Raw genomic sequence first — 22829 nt, forward strand, 5'->3', positions numbered from 1 at the left:
AAGGCCAGGTGGCCAGCGTGGATGAGCAAGGAGCTCCTGGACCAACTGAAAGTGAAGAGGAAAGCCTATAGAGGGTGGAAGCTGGGACAGGTAGCCTGGGAGGACTACCGAGTGACTGTGCGAGCGGCCAGGGATAGGGTGAGGAAGGCTAAAGCCCTGATGGAATCGAATCTGGCCAGGGATATAAAAAGTAACAAGAAAAGCTTTTACAGGTATGTAGGGGACAAAAGAAAATCCAAGGAGAATGTAGGCCCCCTCCGGAAGGTAACGGGTGTCGTGGTTACCCGGGATGTGGAGAAGGCTGAGGTACTCAATGACTTTTTTGCCTCAGTCTTCACTGATAAGAACTCTTGTCTCCCCACCCAAGCTGTGGAAGGCACAGGCAGGGACTGCGAGGATGAAGAACCGCCCACAGTGCTCGAAGAGCAGGTTCGAGATCATTTAAGGAACTTGAAGGTGCACAAGTCCATGGGGCCTGATGAGATCCATCCGTGTGTCCTGAGGGAACTGGCGGATGAAGTTGCCAAGCCACTGGCCATCATATTTGAGAAGTCGTGGCGGTCTGGTGAGGTCCCCGATGACTGGAAGAGGGGGAACATAACCCCAATTTTTAAAAAGGGGAACAAGGAAGACCCGGGCAACTACAGGCCGGTCAGCCTCACCTCTGTGCCTGGCAAGGTCACGGAGCAGATTCTCCTGGAAACCATGCTAAGGCACATGGAGAGCAAGGAGGTGGTTGGTGACAGCCAACATGGCTTCACCAAGGGCAGATCGTGCTTGACCAATTTGTTGGCCTTTTATGACGGGGTAACAGCATCGGTGGACAAGGGACGGGCAACGGATATCATCTACCTGGACTTGTGCAAGGCATTTGACACTGTCCCGCACGACATCCTTCTCTCTAAACTAGAGAGGCATGGGTTCGATGGATGGACCACTCGGTGGATAAGGAGTTGGCTGGATGGCCGCACTCAGAGAGTGGTGGTCAACGGCTCAATGTCCAAGTGGAGACCGGTGACGAGTGCTGTTCCTCAGGGGTCCGTGTTGGGCCCGGCCCTGTTCAACATCTTTGTCGGCGACATGGACAGTGGGATAGAGTGCACCCTCAGCAAGTTCACCAATGACACCAAGCTGTGTGGTGCCGTCGACACGCTGGAAGGGAGGGATGCCATCCAGAGGGACCTTGACAGGCTGGAGAGGTGGGCCCGTGCCAACCTCATGAAGTTCAACCAGGCCAAGTGCAAGGTCCTGCATCTGGGTCGTGGCAATCCCAGGCACAAATACAGGCTGGGCAGAGAATGGATCAAGACCAGCCCTGAGGAGAAAGACCTGGGAGTGTTGGTATACGAGAGGTTCAACATGAGTGGGCAATGCGCCCTTGCGGCCCAGAAGGCCAACCGCATCCTGGGCTGCATCAAGAGGAGTGTGGCCAGCAGGTCGAGGGAGGTGATTCTGCCCCTCTACTCTGCCCTGGTGAGACCCCACCTGGAGTACTGTGTCCAGTTCTGGAGCCCCCAACACAAGAAGGACATGGACCAGTTGGAAAGGGTCCAGAGGAGGGCCACAAAGATGATCAGAGGGCTGGAGCACCTCTCCTATGAGGACAGGCTGAGAGAGTTGGGGCTGTTCAGCCTGGAGAAGAGGAGGCTCCGGGGAGACCTGATAGCGGTCTTCCAATACCTCAAGGGGGCCTACAGGAAAGAAGGGGAGAGGCTGTTTAGTAGGGCCTGTTGTGATAGAACAAGGGGTAATGGGTTTAAATTAGAAGGAGGTAGGTTTAGATTAGATATGAGAAAAAAATTTTTTACAATGAGAGTTGTAGAGCACTGGAACAGGTTGCCCAGAGAGGTGGTGGATGCCCCATCCCTGGAATCGTTCAAGGCCAGGCTGGATGGGGCTCTGAGCAACATGATCTAGTCAGGGATGTCCCTGCTTCTTGCAGGGGGGTTGGACTAGATGACCGTTGAAGGTCCCTTCCAACTCTAACTATTCTATTCTATTCTATAGTTAGCCAATTAGTAGAGAGCTTGCGCATGATACGGAATTAGAAGGGCTATATTAACCGGGATGTATCAACAATAAATTGGCATTTGCTTGATCATATTGGTCGCCAGCAGTGTCCATGACTTCCGCGTCAGCACCCATTGGCCACCACTGGCCATTCCTCTTCTCCGCTAGCCCTGCTGCTGTGAGCTAGGCTGCTCCCTGGCTTGTCTCTCTTCCCACCAGAGTCCAGCTGGGGAGTTTGTACAATATTGTGCAAATCAAGGTAAAGTAGGTTGTGGCTACTCACCCACTCCCTGTTATCCCCATAATCTGTGAGCTGATCCCCTGGTGGGCCAGGGCAACTGACGTGCGGAAAACGGACTCCACAATCTGTAAGATTGTAAAGTAGGTATGTTTATTCAGCGCTGGGCAGCACGAGGGGGGGTAGTCCCACCAAAACCGTGCGCGCCTTACGTGGCAACTCACTTTAAATTTATACAACCAAGTGTTACATATACATAAAGTTTCACAATACGCCTATACATATGCATGACCTATCCCCGCTTCGTATTAAAATTAGTCCCAAGGGGTCATTTTCATAAACTCCTCCTGTCTGGGCTTCCGCAGTGCCTCCTGGTGGTGGTCGTCGGGGGTCGTGGGGATGAAGGCAGGTGACTCCTCTTTGTCACCACTAGTAACCTTCTGTTCTTGCGCAAACTCAGTTATCCCTTGGCTTTCATTCAAGCTGCAGGGTCAGTTTTAGCTGGTTCTTGAAGCGACCCCCCTAGTCCTTACCAGGAACTGTCTTTCCTGAAGAATTGCAAGACTTTCTGCTTCAAATAGTTTGCACAATGGTTAGCAAATTATTAAGCAAGTAGTTAGCAAAACATTAAGCACTATTTATCAACTTGATTCCTTAGGATGCACAGCAATAATTAATCAATGCCATATCTACCAAAATTTCTTTAACTCCTTCTCTCAGTCCCCCCTTTTCTAGAAAATTAGTAAATTCTTTTACTGTATTTAATTCTAGTATAGTGTTTCTCTATCTAGCATTTTCTCAAAATATTTGTTAGACTCAAGCCTTTGTCGTAATTGGTTTCTTTTCCATTCACTGTAGGAATCTCCTGTATTCTTAAAACACCACAAGCCGCATCGAATTGCTATACAAAGGATTATGGATAAAAGGATGATTGCTATTATTGTAACAAACAATTGTTTTAACCATGTTAAATTTGGCAGCCAGGAGGTTAACTTCTCCCAGAGTTCGGAAAAACTCCAAGAGGTGTCATCTTGTGTTATCTCATGTAGGATCTTTGCTTGCCTCCTGATCTCCCGGAGGTCATCGGTAATCCGCCCAGTCTGGTCTACATACATACAGCAGTCAACGTTGATTACTGTGCATACTCCTCCTTGTGAGGCCAATAATAAATCTAAGGCCATACGATTCTGTGATATTATCTTTGATAACCCTGTCACTTCTTCTTGGAGTGCAAGAATAGCATCTATTGTTCTGTTCTCTATTATTTCTATTACAGCTGAAATATTTACTATGGCCTTTTCCAATTTGCTTACCCCTAGAGATGGGATCAGCCACCGCACAAAGCTATGAAAACCCGTTGGCCTTTCTATTAGGGGATTGTTTGTCCTCCAGCTCCTAATTAAATTGATTCTCTGTTTTCTCCTTACGGGACTCTGTGTTGTTTTGTCAATAATAGTGATGTTGGGGACCAGACCGCCTAAAGTACAGGCTCCTCGCCATCCTAGAGGCAGAGTCTTACAGGCTGCTGTGCCACACAACCAGTACCATCCTGTTCCCAGTGGAACCGGAAGACCAGTATAATTAAACGATTGAAATACTGGGTCAATATTCGTCATGTTCAATGAGATAGTTTTGTTAAAATTTAGATACTCCCCAACAAACGTACCGTTTCCCGAGCTTACCAGGCAGCGGTCTCTTGAGGTATTGATTGCTATCGTGTTTATTTCCAACTCCCAGCCCCACGTGGCTTGAGTATCTTTACTAAGAGTGGTACTTTCCCAAAAGATCCTATTTGTCCAGGAGACATTCAAAGACAATGGGATACCTATTAAAGGCACTCCATGACCAGAATGCCTTGGCATTTGGGTACAAACCCAACAATCGGTCTTGTTTAAGATTTTAGTGATGTTTTGAGTCAGCTGAACATATAAATTCCCTTGCCAAGCAGCTATGTTCATCATTTGTAGATTTACCAGGACTACACAAACCTTAATCCACATTCTACCTTCTCAGTTTAAGCTTTAGGGGTCCCTGAACTTCAGAAGTCCAGAGTTTTTGTGGTGCCTTTTTTACCCTAGTGTGGTGTATCCAGGCATTCTGCTCTCTGATCTTGATTGCTGTGAAGGAGGTGAGGAGTACCTGATATGGTCCTTCCCACTGTGGTTCCAAGGTTTTTTCTGCAAGAGACTTTACATATACATAATCTCCAGGTTGTATATCATGCACAGGTTCATCTAGACCTCTTCTCTGGGTCCCAATTACATGCTTTCCAATTCTATTGAGCTGTTTGCTCAATGCCACCATGTAGGAAGTCATAATTTCATCCCCAGCTTGCATAGACATCCCCCTCTGTATCCCATAGGGTCGTCCATACAAAATTTGAAAGGGACTCAGTCCTTTCTTCGCCCTTGGTCTCGTTCTTATACGCAAAAGGGCTAACGGGAGAGACTGAGGCCACGTCAAGTTTGCTTCTTGTCCCAATTTCACAATTTGCTGTTTGATTAAGTGGTTCATTTTCTCCACTTGGCCACTCGACTGAGGGCGGTATGGGGTAGGAAGTTGCCAATCTATACCCAAATGGTGGCAAATTTGTTGTACTACTTTTGAGACAAAATGTGGTCCTCTATCAGAGGATAGGGTTGCTGGAACCCCAAAACGTGGTATTATCTCTTGTACCAATACTTTAGTTACCTCCCGAGCCTTAGCTGTTCTGGTTGGGAAAGCTTCTGGCCAACCTGAAAAGGTATCGGTTAATACCAGCAAATATCGATACCCCCCTTTTCTTGGAAGTTCTGTAAAATCAACCTGCCATTGTTGTCCAAGCCCATTGCCTTTTCCAATCTGGCCCACTTCTGGTTTGGGAGTATTTTTAGGATTAGTCTGGAGGCAAAGGTCACACTGTTGAGTCACCTGTCTCACCGTGGTATATAAATTTCTAGCCACAATTTCTCTTATTAAATGTTTATACAGAGCCTCTGTTCCCCAATGCCTTTTCCTATGTTCCTCCCGTATCAAGTGCCACAGTAAACAAGAGGGAATGATTAGTTTTCCCTGTGGGGTATAAGCCCACCCCTCCTCATTATATGACCCTTCTAAGTCTGTAATAAGTTTCTGATCTTTCTTGGTATATTCTGGTTTACCTTCTAGGGAGATTTGCCTATCAGGAATTAGAGCCCCTTCTATTTTTACCTTTGTTTTGGCCACTTGTTTTGCCTCTCTGTCCGCCAGCTCATTCCCTTTTTCCAAATCTGAGCTTACTTTCTGGTGTGCCTTAATATGCATAACTGCCACTTTCTCAGGGAGCTGGACAGCTTCTAGTAGCTTCAGAATTTCTTCTGCATGTTTGATATTTTTTCCCTGGGAGTTCAATAGTCCTCTTTCTTTCCAAATTGCTCCATGTGCGCGCACGACTCCGAAGGCATATTTTGAGTCTGTATAAATGTTCACAACTTTGCCCCGGGCCAATTCCAGGGCTCGGGTTAGGGCAATTATTTCTGCCTTCTGTGCGGAGGTGTTCATGGGCAAAGGCCCTGACTCTATTACCTCTTGACTGGTAGTGATGGCATATCCCGCATGTCGATTGCCATTTAAGACATAACTGCTCCCGTCTGTGAACCAGTTTTCCCCGTTTTCCATGGGGCTATCCTTCAGGTCTGGACGGCTTGCATATGTTGCTTCGATGGTTTCCAAACAGTCATGATGCACCGGTTCTCCTGTGTTCCCGCTAAGAAAAGAAGCTGGATTGACAATGTTAGTGACCACGATTTCCACATCATCCTGTTCTACTAATACAGCTTGATATCTCAGAAATCTTTGTGGAGAGAGCCAGTGCCCACCCTTTGCTTCCAGTACTGCTGATACTGTATGAGACACCAACACAGTCATTTTCTGGCCCACAGTAAACTTTCGGGCTTCCTGTATGTTCAGTATCACAGCTGCAACCGCCCGTAGGCATCCAGGCCAACCCTTTGCAGTTGCGTCTAACTGCTTAGAGAGATAGGCAACTGCCCGTCGATATGGACCCAGATCTTGTGCTAATATTCCCAGGGCAATGCCCTGCTTCTCATGGGAGAAAAGAAGAAACGGCTTACTCACATCTGGGAGTCCTAAGGCCGGGGCCAACATCAACGCCTTCTTCAGTAGCTCAAAGGCTCGTTCAGTCTCCTTGTTCCATTCAAGGTGCTTCTGCTCAGTGGCTGTCAGAGCATACAGTGGTTTAACAAGCAGTCCATAATTATAGATCCACAATCGACACCACCCGGTCATTCCCAGAAAAGTCCATAACTCCTTTACTGTCTGAGGTCTCTGAGTTTGGCATATCGCCTCTTTGTGGGCCTGTCCCAAAGTTCTTTGTCCCGCACTAATTTCATAACCCAAATAATTCACTTTACGCTGCATTACCTGGGCCGCCTTCTTGGAGACACGGTATCCCTGGAGTCCCAAGAAATTCAACAGACTCACCGTCCATGCCATACAGTCTTCCTCTGTTTTGGTGGCAATCAGGATATCATCCACATACTGCAACAATTTTCCTTTCTCAGACGGGGTTTCCCAGGATTCTAGGTCTTTCGCAAGCTGATTGCCGAAAATGGTAGGACTATTCTTAAATCCTTGTGGCAACACCGTCCAAGTGAGCTGGGTCTTCCGACCACTTTTAGGATTTTCCCATTCGAATGCAAACAATTTTTGACTGGCTTTATGGAGAGGGAGGCAAAAGAAAGCATCCTTCAAATCTAAAACAGTAAACCAAATTAGTTCAGGTGTCAACACAGTCAGTAGGGTATATGGATTGGCCACTACTGGGTAGAGATCTTCAGTTATCTTATTCACCGCCCGTAAGTCTTGGACCACCCGATATGACCCATCGGGTTTCCGAACAGGTAATATAGGGGTATTGAATTCTGACTCACACTCCTTTAATAGTCCTAACTGCTGAAATTTTTCTATCACCGGCTGGATTCCTTCCCTATCTTCCTTCTTTAGGGGATATTGTTTAATTCTTACCGATTGTTGGCCTTCCTTAATTCTAACTTCAACAGGTGGAGCACTTTTCGCTCTTCCAGGTACGTCGGTAGCCCATACCCCCGGGTACACTTGGTTTAGGATTTCCTCATTAATTTTCCCTTCTGAGGGGAGACTGGTTAAGGTTAGACTCAATATCTGAACATGTTGCTGATCCTTTACCTCCAGAGTAATTTCTCCTTTTTCAAATGTGATTTTTGCTCCCAATTGTTCCAACAGATCTCTTCCCAAAAGTGCTTTTGGGGAGTTGGGCATATATAAAAATTTGTGGATGCCCCATTGTTTTCCCAATTTGTATTTTAGAGGCTTGCAAAAATATGCCTTTTCACTTTGGCCAGTCGCTCCTTTTACCATGACATAATCGGTTCCCAGGGGCATCAAAGCTTGATTCAGAACCGAGTATGTTGCCCCTGTATCTACTAAGAATTCTACTTCTTGTTGCTTTTCCCCTAGCTTAATTATAACCAGTGGATCCGCTAGGGTAGATTCCCCAGGTTATCATAGAATAATAGAATCGTTAGGGTTGGAAGGGACCTTCAAAGGTCATCTAGTCCAACCCCCCTGCAAGGAGCAGGGACATCCCTGACTAGATCAGGTTGCTCAGAGCCTCATCCAGCCTGGCCTTGAACGTTTCCAGAGACGGGGCCTCTACCACCTTTCTGGGCAACCTGTTCCAGTGTTCTATAACTCGCATCGTAAAAAATTTTTTCCTAATTTCTAATCTAAATCTACCCCCCTCTATTTTAAAACCATTACCCCTCGTCCTATTGCAACAGGCCCTACTAAACAGCCTTTCCCCATCTTTCTTGTAGGCCCCCTTGAGGTACTGGAAGGCTGCTATCAGGTCTCCCCGGAGCCTCCTCTTCTGCAGGCTGAACAGCCCCACCTCTCTCAGCCTGGCCTCATAGGAGAGGTGCTCCAGCCCTCTTATCATCTTCGTGGCCCTCCTCTGGACCTTCTCCAACTGGTCCATGTCCTTCTTGTGTTGGGGGCTCCAGAACTGGACACAGTACTCCAGGTGGGGTCTCACCAGGGCAGAGTAGAGGGGCAGAATCACCTCCCTCAACCTGCTGGCCACACTCCTCTTGATGCAGCCCAGGATGCGGTTGGCCTTCTGGGCCACAAGGGCGCATTGCCGGATCATGTTGAGCTTCTCATCCACCAGCACTCCCAAGTCCTTCTCCTCAGGGCTGCTCTCCATCCATTCCCCGCCCAGCCTGTATTTGTGCCTGGGATTGCCATGACCCAGGTGCAGGACCTTGCACTTGGCCTGGTTGAACTTCATGAGGTTGGCACAGGCCCACCTCTCCAGCCTGTCAAGGTCCCTCTGGATGGCATCCCTCCCTTCCAGCGTGTCGACGGCACCACACAGCTTGGTGTCATTGGTGAACTTGCTGAGGGTGCACTCTATCCCACTGTCCATGTTGCCGACAAAGATGTTGAACAGGGCCGGGCCCAGCACGGACCCCTGAGGGACGCCACTCGTGACCGGTCTGCACATGGACATCGAGCCGTTGACCACCACTCTCTGAGTGCGGCCATCCAGCCAACTCCTTACCCACCAAGTGGTCCGTCCATCAAACCCATGTCTCTCTAGAGAGAAGGATGTCGTGCGGGACAGTGTCAAAGGCTTTGCACAAGTCCAGGTAGATGATGTCTGTTGCTCGTCCCTTGTCCACCGATGCCGTCACCCCATCATAGAAGGCCACCAAATTGATCAAGCACGATCTGCCCTTGGTGAAGCCATGCTGGCTGTCACCAACCACCTCCTTGCTCTCCATGTGCCTTAGCATGGTTTCCAGGAGAATCTGCTCCATGACCTTGCCAGGCACAGAGGTGAGGCTGACCGGCCTGTAGTTACCTGGGTCTTCCTTATTCCCCTTTTTAAAAATTGGGGTTATGTTCCCTCTCTTCCAGTCATCGGGGACCTCACCAGACCGCCACGACTTTTCAAATACGATAGCCAGTGGCTTGGCAACTTCATCCGCCAGTTCCCTCAGGACCCATGGATGGATCTCATCAGGTCCCATGGACTTGTGCACCTTTAGGTTCCTTAGATGATCCCGAACCTGCTCTTCGAGTACAATGGGCGGTTCTTCATTCTCGCAGCCCCTGCTTGCACCTTCTACAGCTTGGGTGGTGGGACAGGAACTCTTGTCGGTGAAGACTGAGGCAAAAAAGTCATTGAGAACCTCAGCCTTCTCCATGTCCTGGGTAACCAGGACACCAGTTCCCTTCCAGAGGGGGCCTACATTTTCCCTTCTTGTTGCATTTTATATCCCTGGCCAGATTCAGTTCTGCCAGGGCTTTGGCCTTCCTTACCTTATCCCTGGCCACTCGCACAGCCTCTTTGTAGTCCTCCCAGGCTACCTGTCCCCGCTTCCACCCTCTACAGGCTTCCTTCTTTACTTTCAGTTGGTCCAGGAGCACCTTGCTCATCCACGCCGGCCTCCTGGCCTTTTTGCCCGACTTGTTCTTCATTGGGATGCACCTCTGCTGAGCTTGGAGGAGGTGCTCCTTGAATATAGACCAACTTTCCTGGGCCCCTCTTCCCTCCAGGGCCGCCTCCCATGGCACTTGGCCCATCAGGTCCCTGAAGAGGCCAAAGTCCGCCTTCCTGAAGTCTAGGGCAGAGAGCTTGCCACGTAGTTTCCTTGCTGCCCCGTGGATCTTGAACTCCACCGTGTCGTGGTCACTGCAGCCAAGGCTGTCCTTTAGTTTCACATCCCCCACCAGCCCCTCCCTTTTGGTGAGCCCAAGGTCAAGCATGGCACCCCTCCTTGTCGGCTCCTCTATCGCCTGCAGGAGGAAGTTGTCATCCACGCATTACAGGAACCTCCTGGACTGCCTGTGCCCTGCCGTGTTGTCTCTCCAACAGATGTCAGGGTGGTTGAAGTCCCCCATGAGGACCAGGGCCTGTGACCGTGAGGCTGCTCCTATCTGCCTATAGAGCACTTCGTCTGCTCTGTCCTCCTGGCCAGGCGGCCTGTAACAGACCCCCACCGTAACGTCCCCTGTCCGTCCCCATCCTCTAATCTTGACCCATAAGCTCTCTGTCAGCTCCTCCTCCATCCCCAGGCGGAGCTCCACACACTCCAGCCGGTTGCTGATGTAGAGAGCAACATCCCCTCCTCGTCTCCCCTTCCTGTCTTTTCTAAAAAGCCTATACCCTTCCATGTTGACGCTCCAGTCGTATGTGTCATCCCACCACGTCTCCGTGATGCCAACGAGGTCGTAGCCCTGCTCGTGTGCAAGCATCTCCAGCTCTTCCTGTTTATTCCCCATGCTGCGTGCATTGGTATAGAGACACTTCAGCTGGGCCCCTGACAAAGCTGACTTGCTGGCTGGAGCTACAGGGGTGCTATTGGACCGCAGTTTAGGTTTATTTGCACTTACCTATGATCCTTCCTCAGCTTCTGGTCCCTCGGTGCTGGCACTGGCGCCATGCTGACAGCAGTGGGCTGAACTGTGCTCCCCCTCCCCCAGCAACACTAGTTGCCATCAATCTTTCTAGGTTCCCGTCAATCTTTCTTCACACGGGCTATCTTTCTTCCTGTTTGAGCCCTTTGACCTTCTTTCTTGTTCCTTGGGCATTCCTTCCTCTCTGCTACTGAATACTCTCCATGCTTAATCTAACAGTACTTCTAAATTCCTGCTTTCTGTAGGGCGTAATTTCTGAAGTTTGTGCCTTATATCCCCTGTAGATTGAGCCAAAAATAGGGAGACTAATTGCTGTACTCCTACCACTGACCCAGGATCCAGCGGTGTGCTGCGGCGCATCACATCCCTCAGTCGATCCAGGAATTCGGATGGGGACTCGGAAGGACTTTGTTTGACTGCATATAAAGCTGACTGTCGTAGTTCAGCCCTGATCAGGACCAGACTACGCAGTCTGTCTCTCGCTCCCCCCACCCTCCAAGAGAATAGGAGGAGATGATATAAGAAAAAACAGCTCAAGGTTTGAGATAAGGACGGGGAGAAATCCTTAAAGTTACCGTCACGGGCAAAACAGACTCGACTTGGGGAAAACTATTCATTTATTTCTAAAATTAGCAGGAGAATGAGACAGGGAACAAGATAACCTCCCCCCACCCCTCCCTCTTCCCGAGCTTAACATTATCTCTACTACCTTCCCCTCCCGAGCGGCACGTGGGGGGAAAAGGGAATGGGGGTCGCGGTCAGTTCATCACGCGTTGTTTTACGCCGCTGTATCATCGTCGGGGGAAGAACTCCTCGCATTCCTCCTCTGCTCCAGCGTGGGGTCCCTCCCACGGGCCACAGTCCTTCGTGAAATTGCTCCGGCGTGGGTCATCTCTTCCACGGGGTGCAGTCCCTCTAGAACAGCTGTCCCAGCGGGCCCTCCACGGGCCACAGCCTCCTTCAGGCCTCCACCTGCTCCGGCGTGGGGTCCTCCACGGGCTGCAGGTGGATCTCTGCCCCTCCGTGGACCTCCATGGGCTGCAGGGGGACAACCCGCTCCACCATGGTCTTCACCACGAGTTGCAGAGGAATCTTGGCCAGGAGCCATATTACTCCTCCCCCTCCTTCTTCACTGACCTTGGCGTCTGCAGCCGTTCCTCACAACAGGCTGGCAGACGCCTCTCAGGATCCTTTTTACATCTTATTCACTTCTCATCTCCTCTCCACTTCTTGCAGCCAGGCCGGGCCGAGTTGGGCCCAGTCGGCTGCCCGGCGGGAGGCCAGAGGGTGAGGCCTGCAAGGCCCATGAGGCTCGCGCCTCCCCCTCTCTGCCCCCCGCTCAGCTGCTTCACATCTTCTCCTCCTCTTTTTTCTTGTTTTCCCCTACTTAAATACGTTATCGCAGAGGCGTTATCACGGGACATTCTGCTACCAATTGGCTCGGCCTTGGCCAGCAGCAGGTCCGCCCTGGGCCTGGCAGAGTCCATTGAACAAAGGGGAGCAACTTCTAGCAGTTTCCTACAGAAGCTACCACCTTAGGCCCCCCCTCACTAACAAAACCAGAACACTGACCAATTTATAGTTTTGGGGATTGCCCTCTCCATTCCCTTTGAAATCCACTCCTGATACTCCTGCAATCTTTCCATATGTACAGATCTATTAACATCCATCCCACTTTGGATCTTGGAGAGGGAAATATTCCTTAACGTCCCCTCCTGTAATCTTATAATGGTCTTCGGCCAGATTCCCTGCTGTCTTTAAAATCAGCTGTTTCTCTGTCTCGGTCATATATTCCAATAATAGCTGTATATCCTTCCAATCAGGATTATGCTGTTTTACAATAAATTGGAAATGCTTAGTTACACTTACCGGGTCACTCCTATAATCTTTTGCAACCTTTTTCCATTCCCCTAGGTCAGCAGTAGAAAAGGGTACTTTAATTAACATCGTCCCGCCATCCGGCCCCACCACCTCCCGGAGAGGTGCTTGCAAAACTGTTGGAGCGGATTTCTTCCTGGTACGGGAAGATATGGGACTGTCCGGGAGGGTTGAAGCTCTGTCCAAGTCCGCATCCTGTTCCTGTGGTCGAGGAGGAGGCTTAAACAAATCAGTTAAATCTTGTTCTGGTGCCTGGTGAATCTTATTTGCCTTAGTACATCTTTGTCCAATACTACATGCCGAACAACACCGCCTCAGTTTACCTCTAAGTTCCTTGTTGTTTTCTCGCTCGAGTGCGAGTACCATAGGGTCCTGTGGGGGCACCATTCCACAGTCCCTTTGCCACTCTGGATGGTTTCGGAGGGTGAAAAACATATCTGCATACAAAACCTCATCCTATTTTCCTTCTCTCCTTAGAAACAGCATTAGTTGTAACAGAGTATTATAATCTATTGACCCATTGAGTGGCCACTTAGCCTCACCTTCTAGCTTATACAACGGCCACCACTGATTGCAATATTTGATAAGGGTCTTTTTACTTTCCGTACCTCCAGTCCCAACAATATCTTTCCAGTGGGCAAGTACACACCCCAGAGGACTTTTCTTCAATATATCTCCTTGTGTATTACCCATCTTGTAAGCTCTCCACGCAAATCACTTCCTGCAAACCCCTATAGTTTTCTCCTAATTTTCCTCCCACACGTCCCAAATTTCCGGACAAAACAGGGGATATTCCCCAGATATCCCCTACTCCAAGGAATTTGGGAAAATCCAGTAATGTACATGTGTTCCTACGGTTCAAGTCCAAACCAACTCAGGAATGTTTCTCTCCGTCCCGACATACAAGGACATTTACTAAATTTGGATGAGAGGATGGCCCCCTTGCGTTCTAACCAACCTCAGACAAGCTGGGTGGCTAGGGGCAGCTAGACCAGCCTCTCACACCACACATACACAGTTGCAGTCTCGCTTGAATTCTCACGACTCACTCACGCTCTCACAACACAGGCACTCCCACAGCAGAACGTTCTTCGCACACACATGAATTTGTCCGGACGCTTAATTAACACTCCAATTGACATCCCTTTTAGCAGCTGCAAAATATAGCTGTCCTGGTTTTGGCAGGGATGGAGTTAATTTTTCCTCTCAGTAGCTGGTATGTTTTGGATTTTGTGTGTAAAGAATGTTCATAAACACCCTGATGATACCAGTTGTTGTGAATGAGACCAAGGACACCGTCCTGCTTTCCAAGTCTCGCTAATTTGCAGATGCAGGAAGCTGGGAGAAAGACAGACAGAATAATTGACCCAAACTGGCCAAAGAGAGTATTCCATGCCATAAACATCATGCTCAGTATATAAGTGGGGGCAGGCCAGGGTGGGTATCTGCCTTCCTGGCATCCATCCTTCCTGCTTGTTTTTGCTGGCATCGTTCCCTCTACCTTGCTGGCTCCCTTTTGCTCCTTTGCTTGCTGCTCGGTTTTGTTTCCGTGATCGCTGCTCGGGACGGGCTGTATCGGTCATTGGGACATCGGGTGGTGAGAAAACACATATTGTTCACTTTGTACATTTTTAATATCCTTATATTCTGTTATTATTGTAGTTTTCCCTTTTATTTTAGTAAATTGTCTTCATCTCAACCCACGAGTTCTCCTTCCTTCCCAATTCTCTCCCCCATCCCCCTGGGGAGGGGGAGGGTGAGCGAGAAACTGTGTGGTGATTTGGGCTAAACCATCACAGTCATTTTGGCGCCCAACGTGGGGCTCGAAGGGTTGAGGTAAGGACAGATCTGACTAGAGTGTGTTAAAGTTGTTACAAGTGCTCATTATTTTATTTGAATCCCTGGTCACAATGTTGTACTACGTGTTCACATGGTTGTGTTATGTCTCTCCTAAGTTGCATCACATATTTCCTTTGGTGCTGTTTATCACTTCTCAGAAATGGATGAGAATTCTCATTTTGATTTACTGGGCACTACTGGCTTATGATATGGTATCATCACTGGTCATTAAATTAATCTGGTACTTGTTTTCGGCATTGCTGGCAACTCCGTACTTTGGATGCCATTTGGTAAGAATTATTAATAATCACACATTTTTCTTTTTCTCCCCGGAGAACCAATCTATGGGGAAGTCAGAGGAGGGTACCTTCCCATACTCCTTTACCTTCCCTTTTTCTTTTGAGCGAGTCACATCAGCTCTCGAGAATTTTGAATATCCTTGGGATGTGCAAGCCAGCATACTCCTATTGCTCTGTGTCCTAAATGGGTTTCAGATGTTGTTTAGGATTAAACAATTATTTACAAAATTCACCCGGAGATCTACCTTGAGGTTGGAGGGGCAGGGGTGGCATGGTATGTGGGAGAAGACAGGCAGGTACCTAGAGAACTTCTCACCTCCAATGGTCTGGAACTTCACTCCCGAACAACTACAGAATCCAGATGAAGTGATCGAATATTTGAAAGAAAAATGCCATAGCTATTCTAAAGAGGCAAAGCTTACTGCTTTGTGCTGGGCACTGGCTAGTATCTACCAAACACTACTTAACGTGCAGCACCCTCAGGAAGAAGGGAGAAAAAATCAACTGACCGATACCCTGGCTACTCCAGCCCCGGCTACCGGCCCTGCAGCTACTCCAGCCCCGGCTACCGGCACTGCAGCTGCTCCAGCCCCAGCTACCGGCACTGTGGCTACTCCAGCCCCAGCTACCGGCACTGCAGCTGCTCCAGCCCCGGCTACCGGCCCTGTGGCTACTCCAGCCCCAATGACAGGCACTGCGGCTACTCCAACTCTAGCTACTGGCACTGCAGCCGAATCAGAGAACCAACCTGTGTCAGTATCAGTCGCCCCTGTACAGAAGAAGAAATCTTGGAAGCGAAAGTCAGCTCGTTTAGTAAGGGATGAGGGAAAACCAGGACCATCACGAACAGAGGAAGAAGAAGAGGAACTCATGAGAGAGGAACTCATGAGAGAGGAACTCATAAATGAGACTGAAACCACCCGATCCTTATCCCTGAATGAGTTGCGAGACATACGAAAAGATTTTGGCCGCCGTCCAGGCGAGCACTTTCTCACCTGGTTGCTTCGATGCTGGGATAATGGGGCCAGTAGCCTGGAATTAGAAGGTAAGGAAGCTAAACAGCTGGGATCCCTTTCTAGGGAAGCAGGCAATGACAAAGTAATTGGAAGAGGTGCACAAGCTCTCAGCCTCTGGAGGCGGCTCCTGTCAAGTATGAAGGAAAGATATCCCTTCAAGGAAGATATTATTTATCATCCAGGCAAGTGGACCACTATAGAGAGAGGTATCCAGTACCTAAGGGAATTAGCTGTTCTGGAAGCCATTTATAGTGACCTAGACAGTGAGGAGTCACCCCAAGATCCAGATGAAGTCCGGTGCACACGGCTCATGTGGCGGAAGTTTCTACGGTGTACCATCATCGTATGCCAATTCATTGGCAATTATGCTCTGGAAAGAGGGAGAGGGACCAACAATAGATGAATTGGCTACTCAGCTCCAGCAATATGAAGACACTCTCTCTTCTTCCCTCGTCTCAGCTGTGGAGAAACTGTCTCGGGAGGTCCAGCAGTTAAAAGAGGATAGGTCCTACTCCCCGCCCATACAGAGCAGTATTTCAGCTATTAGGAGTAAACGTTTCCCTGCTCAAGAGAGACGGTACACACGGCGAGGTATCCTGTGGTTTACCTTGCGTGACCAAGGAGAGGACATGAGAAAGTGGGATGGGAAACCTACCTCAGACCTAGAGGCACGGGTACGTGAGCTGCGGGGAAAAACATTTGCAAATAGAGGTTCTCCCCGGAAAACTGCTGCTCCGGTCTCCAGTGGACAGTTCCCCAGACGGAATAGAAGGGCTGATCTTACCTATGATCCTATGGAAGGGAATTCTGATTCATATTCACAGGAAGTGAGCGATGAATATTATGAACAGGATTAGAGGGGCCCTGCCTCCAGCCAGGCGGAGGAGAGGGACAACAGAGTTTATTGGACTGTATGGATTAAATGGCCTGGCACATCAGACCCACGAGAGTATAAGGCTCTAGTAGACACTGGTGCACAGTGTACCCTAATGCCATCAAGCTATAAAGGGGCAGAACCCATTTGTATTTCTGGAGTGACAGGAGGATCCCAAGAGCTGACTGTATTGGAGGCTGAAGTAAGTTTGACAGGGAATGAGTGGCACAAGCACCCCATAGTGACTGGCCCAGATGCTCCATGCATTCTTGGTATAGATTACCTCAGGAGTGGGTATTTCAAAGACCCAAGAGGGTACCAGTGGGCTTTTGGTATAGCCACTGTGGAGACGGAGGAGAATAAACAGCTGGCCACCTTGCCCAAGCTCTCAAAGGACCCTTCTGTTGTGGGATTACTGAAGGTTGAGGAACAACAGGTACCAATTGCTACCACCACAGTGCACCGGCGGCAATATCGCACCAACCGAGACTCCATAATCCCCATCCTCAAGCTGATTCGTCGACTGGAGAGCCAGGGAGTGATCAGCAAGTCCCGTTCACCCTTTAACAGTCCCATATGGCCAGTGAGAAAATCTAATGGAGAATGGAGACTAACAGTGGACTATCGTGGCCTGAATGAGGTAACACCACCACTGAGTGCTGCCGTGCCGGACATGCTAGAACTTCAGTATGAACTGGAGTCAAAAGCAGCCAAGTGGTATGCCACCATCGATATTGCCAATGCGTTCTTCTCCATCCCTTTGGCACCAGAATGCAGGCCACAGTTTGCTTTCACTTGGAGGGGTGTCCATTGCACCTGGAATCGATTGCCCCAGGGGTGGAAACACAGCCCCACCATTTGCCATGGACTGATCCAGACTGTACTAGAAAAGGGTGGAGCTCCACAGCACCTGCAATACATTGATGACATCATCGTATGGGGCAACACAGCAGCAGAAGTTTTTCAAAAAGGAGAGAAAATAATCCAAATCCTTCTGAAAGCCGGTTTTGCCATAAAACAAAGCAAAGTCAAGGGGCCTGCACAAGAGATCCAGTTTTTAGGAGTAAAATGGCAAGATGGATGTCGTCACATTCCAATGGATGTGGTCAACAAAATAACAGCTATGGCTCCACCAGCTAACAAAAAGGAAACACAGGCTTTCTTGGGCGTTGTGGGTTTCTGGAGAATGCATATTCCAAATTACAGTATGATTGTAAGCCCTCTCTATGAAGTGACTCGAAAGAGGAATGATTTTAAATGGGGCCCTGAACAACGACAAGCCTTTGAACAAATTAAACAGGAGATTGTTCATGCAGTAGCCCTTGGGCCAGTCCGGACAGGGCAAGATGTTAAAAACATCCTCTACACCGCAGCCGGGGAGAATGGCCCTACCTGGAGTCTTTGGCAGAGAACACCAGGGGAGACTCGAGGTCGACCCCTAGGCTTTTGGAGCCGGGGATATAGAGGATCTGAGGCCTGCTATACTCCAACTGAAAAAGAGATACTGGCAGCATACGAAGGAGTTCGAGCTGCTTCAGAAGTGATTGGTACTGAAGCACAGCTCCTCCTGGCACCCCGACTGCCAGTGCTGGGCTGGATGTTCAAAGGGAAGGTCCCCTCTACACATCATGCAACTGATGCCACATGGAGTAAATGGGTCACACTGATCACACAGCGAGCCCGAATAGGAAACCCCAATCGCCCAGGAATCTTAGAAGTGATCACAGATTGGCCAGAAGGCAAAGATTTTGGAATGCCACCGGAGGAAGAGGTGACACGTGCTGAAGAAGCCCCACCATATAACAACCTCCCAGAAAATGAGAAGAGATACGCCCTGTTCACTGATGGGTCCTGTCGTATTATAGGAAAACATCGGAAGTGGAAAGCTGCTGTGTGGAGTCCTACACGACGAGTTGCAGAAGCTACTGACGGCCAAGGTGAATCGAGTCAGTTTGCAGAGGTGAAGGCCATCCAGTTGGCTTTGGACATCGCTGAACGGGAAAAATGGCCAAAACTCTATCTCTACACTGACTCATGGATGGTGGCAAATGCCCTGTGGGGGTGGTTAAAGCAATGGAAGCAGAGCAACTGGCAGCGCAGAGGCAAGCCCATCTGGGCTGCCGCACTGTGGCAAGATATTGCTGCCCGGTTAGAGAATCTCGTTGTAAAAGTACATCACATAGATGCCCACGTACCCAAGAGTTGAGCCACAGAAGAACACCAAAATAACCAAAGGGTGGATCAGGCTGCTAAGATTAAAGTTTCCCAAGTGGACCTAGACTGGCAACACAGAAGTGAACTATTTTTAGCTCGGTGGGCTCATGACACCTTGGGCCATCAAGGAAGAGATGCAACATACAAATGGGCTCGTGATCGAGGGGTGGACTTGACCATGGATACCATTGCACAGGTTATCCATGAATGTGAAACATGTGCTGCAATCAAGCAGGCCAAGCGGTTAAAGCCTCTTTGGTATGGGGAACGATGGCTGAAGTATAAATATGGAGAGGCCTGGCAAATTGATTACATCACACTCCCACAAACCCGTCAAGGTAAGCGCCATGTGCTTACAATGGTGGAAGCCACCACTGGGTGGCTAGAGACCTATCCTGTACCCCATGCCACTGCCCGAAACACCATCTTGGGCCTTGAGAAGCAAGTTCTCTGGCGACATGGTACTCCAGAAAGAATTGAGTCAGACAACGGGACTCATTTCCGAAACAATCTCATAGATACCTAGGCCAAAGAGCACGGCATTGAGTGGGTATATCACATCCCCTATCACGCACCAGCCTCTGGAAAGATTGAACGGTACAATGGACTGCTGAAAACTACACTGAAAGCAATGGGTGGTGGGACCTTCAAAAATTGGGATAAACATTTAGCAAAAGCTACCTGGTTAGTTAACACTCGGGGATCCACCAATCGAGCTGGCCCTGCCCAGTCAGAACTGTTACATATTGTAGAGGGTGATAAAGTCCCTGTAGTGCATCTAAGGAATATGTTAGGAAAGACGGTCTGGGTTATTCCTCCCCTGGGCAAAGGCAAACCCACCCGTGGGATTGCTTTTGCTCAGGGACCTGGATATACTTGGTGGGTGATGCGGGAGGATGGGGAAGTCCGATGTGTACCTCAAGGAGATCTGATTTTAGGTGAGAACAACCAATAATTTGAACTGTATATAATCATTTCCATAGTTCTTATATGTCATATCAAAGGTATTGCAGCAAGAACACCCTGATCAGTGAAGAATGAGTTTCAATAAAACCAAGAGAGATGCAACGATGATGGAACAGGAACTGGCGCCCAACAATTTCCTCAAGATCAACATCTTCAATTTGCAGACCATGGACATGATACACCAGCCACGCCAGATGTACCAACTGCGAGTTCCAGATGCAGCATGCAACAGTCCCATACTACATACCATCTCTCTTGTCCTGAAAGACTGTTATGACAGATGGAACCCAAAGTCATGGACTAAATGAACTCAACAGACTTTGGAGGGATAGCCCATAGATTGAAGGAGTTACATCTATGTGTGTGTATATGTATACGCATGACGTAGATGGTATGGAATAAGGGGTGGATACTGTCCTGGTTTTGGCAGGGATGGAGTTAATTTTTCCTCTCAGTAGCTGGTATGTTTTGGATTTTGTGTGTGAAGAATGTTCATAAACACCCTGATGATACCAGTTGTTGTGAATGAGACCAAGGACACCAAGTCTCGCTAATTTGCAGATGCAGGAAGCTGGGAGAAAGACAGACAGCATAATTGATCCAAACTGGCCAAAGAGAGTATTCCATGCCATAAACGTCATGCTCAGTATATAAGTGGGGGCAGGCCAGGGTGGGTATCTGCCTTCCTGGCATCCATCCTTCCTGCTTGTTTTTGCTGGCATCGTTCCCCCTACCTTGCTGGCTCCCTTTTGCTCCTTTGCTTGCTGCTCGGGTTTGTTTCCGTGATCGCTGCTCGGGACGGGCTGTATCAGTCATTGGGACATCGGGTGGTGAGAAAACACATATTGTTCACTTTGTATATTTTTAATATCCTTATATTCTGTTATTATTGTAGTTTTCCCTTTTATTTTAGTAAATTGTCTTCATCTCAACCCACGAGTTCTCCTTCCTTCCCAATTCTCTCCCCCATCCCCCTGGGGAGGGGGAGAGTGAGCGAGAAACTGTGTGGTGATTTGGGCTAAACCATCACAATAGCCTTCAAAATTGCAAGAGGCCCGCTTACCCTTCTCCTGCTTCTCATATGCCGATCATCAGCAGGTCCGTCCTGGCTCCCGACAATGGGATGCAGCGGTTACCTCGGACTCACTCGATCTACTCCCAAGATCGCTAGCGGCTGCTCTATCGGTCAGCAAGTCCCCCTTTGGCGCCCCAAACTAACCTGGGTACCCACCCAACAGGGACTATGCTGCATGCCAGACGTCTGCGCGATTTACCAGCTGCCCCGGCCACGCATGACAGGCCCTTCAGTAAAACATACCATTTGGTCTACGGCTTCAGGAGGTTGTTGTCTGCTCCTGCGGTGAGCGGCTGGCAGCGGAGGCTCCTCTGAGGAAAGTGCTCGGGGCGCACCTAGGGGCGTTCGCTCCGCAGTCGATCCCGCAACCAAGCAGAGTGCCTCCTGGCTGGCTCGCCAAACTGACGTGCGGAAAACGGACTCCACAATCTGTAAGATTGTAAAGTAGGTATGTTTATTCAGCGCTGGGCAGCACGAGGGGGGGTAGTCCCACCAAAACCGTGCGCGCCTTATGTGGCAACTCACTTTAAATTTATACAACCAAGTGTTACATATACATAAAGTTTCACAATACGCCTATACATATGCATGACCTATCCCCGCTTCGTATTAAAATTAGTCCCAAGGGGTCATTTTCATAAACTCCTCCTGTCTGGGCTTGCGCAGTGCCTCCTGGTGGTGGTCGTCGGGGGTCGTGGGGATGAAGGCAGGTGACTCCTCTTTGTCACCGCTAGTAACCTTCTGTTCTTGCGCAAACTCAGTTATCCCTTGGCTTTCATTCAAGCTGCAGGGTTGGTTTTAGCTGGTTCTTGAAGCGACCCCCCTAGTCCTTACCAGGAACTGTCTTTCCTGAAGAATTGCAAGACTTTCTGCTTCAAATAGTTTGCACAATGGTTAGCAAATCGTTAAGCAAGTAGTTAGCAAAACATTAAGCACTATTTATCAACTTGATTCCTTAGGATGCACAGCAATAATTAATCAATGCCATATCTATTAAAATTTCTTTAACTCCTTCTCTCACAACCACCTCTCATGTGCAAAGTACTGCAAGCAATGTGCCAGGAGGAGGAGGAGACATCCTGTGACTTGTCCTCTCTGCTGGCCTTGGGGCTGTGGCTAGCGATGCCCTCACACTGGTGCTCCAACACCCGCAGCCCGCTGTGGGAGAAGTGCTGGGCAGAGCTGCACAAGGATAGTTCTTCCACCAGCAGACCATCCTCAAAAGTATCATCATCGTCCAGGGTAGCCTGCCCAGGGTCCCCGTTGCACTTGCCATCCACTCCCCTGCCACCCCAGTGAGTTTGTTTGGGATCTCGCCCCCTCTCTGGAGTTCGCTGCTTGGGGTAACGCCTCTTGACGGCTGGCTGGCTGCCTGCCCACTGTTCCGTGCTCTCGGAGGAGCTGGAGAGATGGGAGAAGATGGAGACCTGGTAAACCTTCTGGCGCTTGATCTCTGTCTCGTTGTAGCCCATGAGGATGCCACGGTGGGTGCAGCACTGCGAGGAAGGCTCCAAGGGTGCCCCTCCACTGGGCTGGGACAGGCTGGGGTCTATGCCATGCTCTAGGGGTAGGGATGTCTCCACGTGGATATGCCACATGGAGCCTTACTTGCCTGGACTTCAAGTGGAGCTGGAGTCAGAACAGCCCATGCAGCAGCAGAAAAGGGACTGTAAAGTGCCACAGGTCACAGTGCAAGGACAGGGGGTGGGAGATGGACCCCACCTCGCTCAGGATGTCTGGGTGAGCCCTCCACTATGGAGTGCACTGCAGTGCAGCATCTGGAAAGAGAGAGTAGGAGGACGGAGATCAGCCTGGGATCCCTGTCCTCGTACAGCCTTTTGGCCGCAAAGGATCTGCCAGGACTTGGGTAGCTCCCAGTACAGCCCTGCTCGGATCTTCCTCTCCGGGGATGGGAAGAGGAACCAGGCTGGTGTGGCTCTCCAGGGAACCCTGTGGCATCACCCACCTGCAGGATCAG

General features: G+C 49.4%; 1 protein-coding gene and 1 pseudogene across 1 annotated transcript; both read right to left on the bottom strand.

Annotated features, from left to right (window-relative positions):
• Positions 1-22449, bottom strand: part of LOC147596795 (atos homolog protein B-like) — a 35865-nt pseudogene extending 13416 nt beyond the window's left edge.
• LOC147596796 (endogenous retrovirus group V member 2 Env polyprotein-like) lies at positions 2617-3864 on the bottom strand. The gene has a single exon (XM_086769445.1). The coding sequence runs from the start codon at positions 3862-3864 to the stop codon at positions 3016-3018; it is 849 nt and encodes a 282-aa protein (XP_086625571.1). The 3' UTR covers positions 2617-3015.
• Positions 22450-22829: the final 380 nt, after the last annotated feature.

Source organism: Chlamydotis macqueenii, chromosome W, assembly GCF_036417535.1.
Source record: "Chlamydotis macqueenii isolate bChlMac1 chromosome W, bChlMac1.mat, whole genome shotgun sequence".
In the NCBI taxonomy this organism is placed as follows: Eukaryota; Metazoa; Chordata; class Aves; order Otidiformes; family Otididae; genus Chlamydotis; species Chlamydotis macqueenii.

What these genes read in the sequence shown, in the direction of transcription:
- LOC147596796 (XM_086769445.1), bottom strand. Translation starts at nt 3,864, where the DNA reads ATGACGAATATTGACCCAGTATTTCAATCGTTTAATTATACTGGTCTT.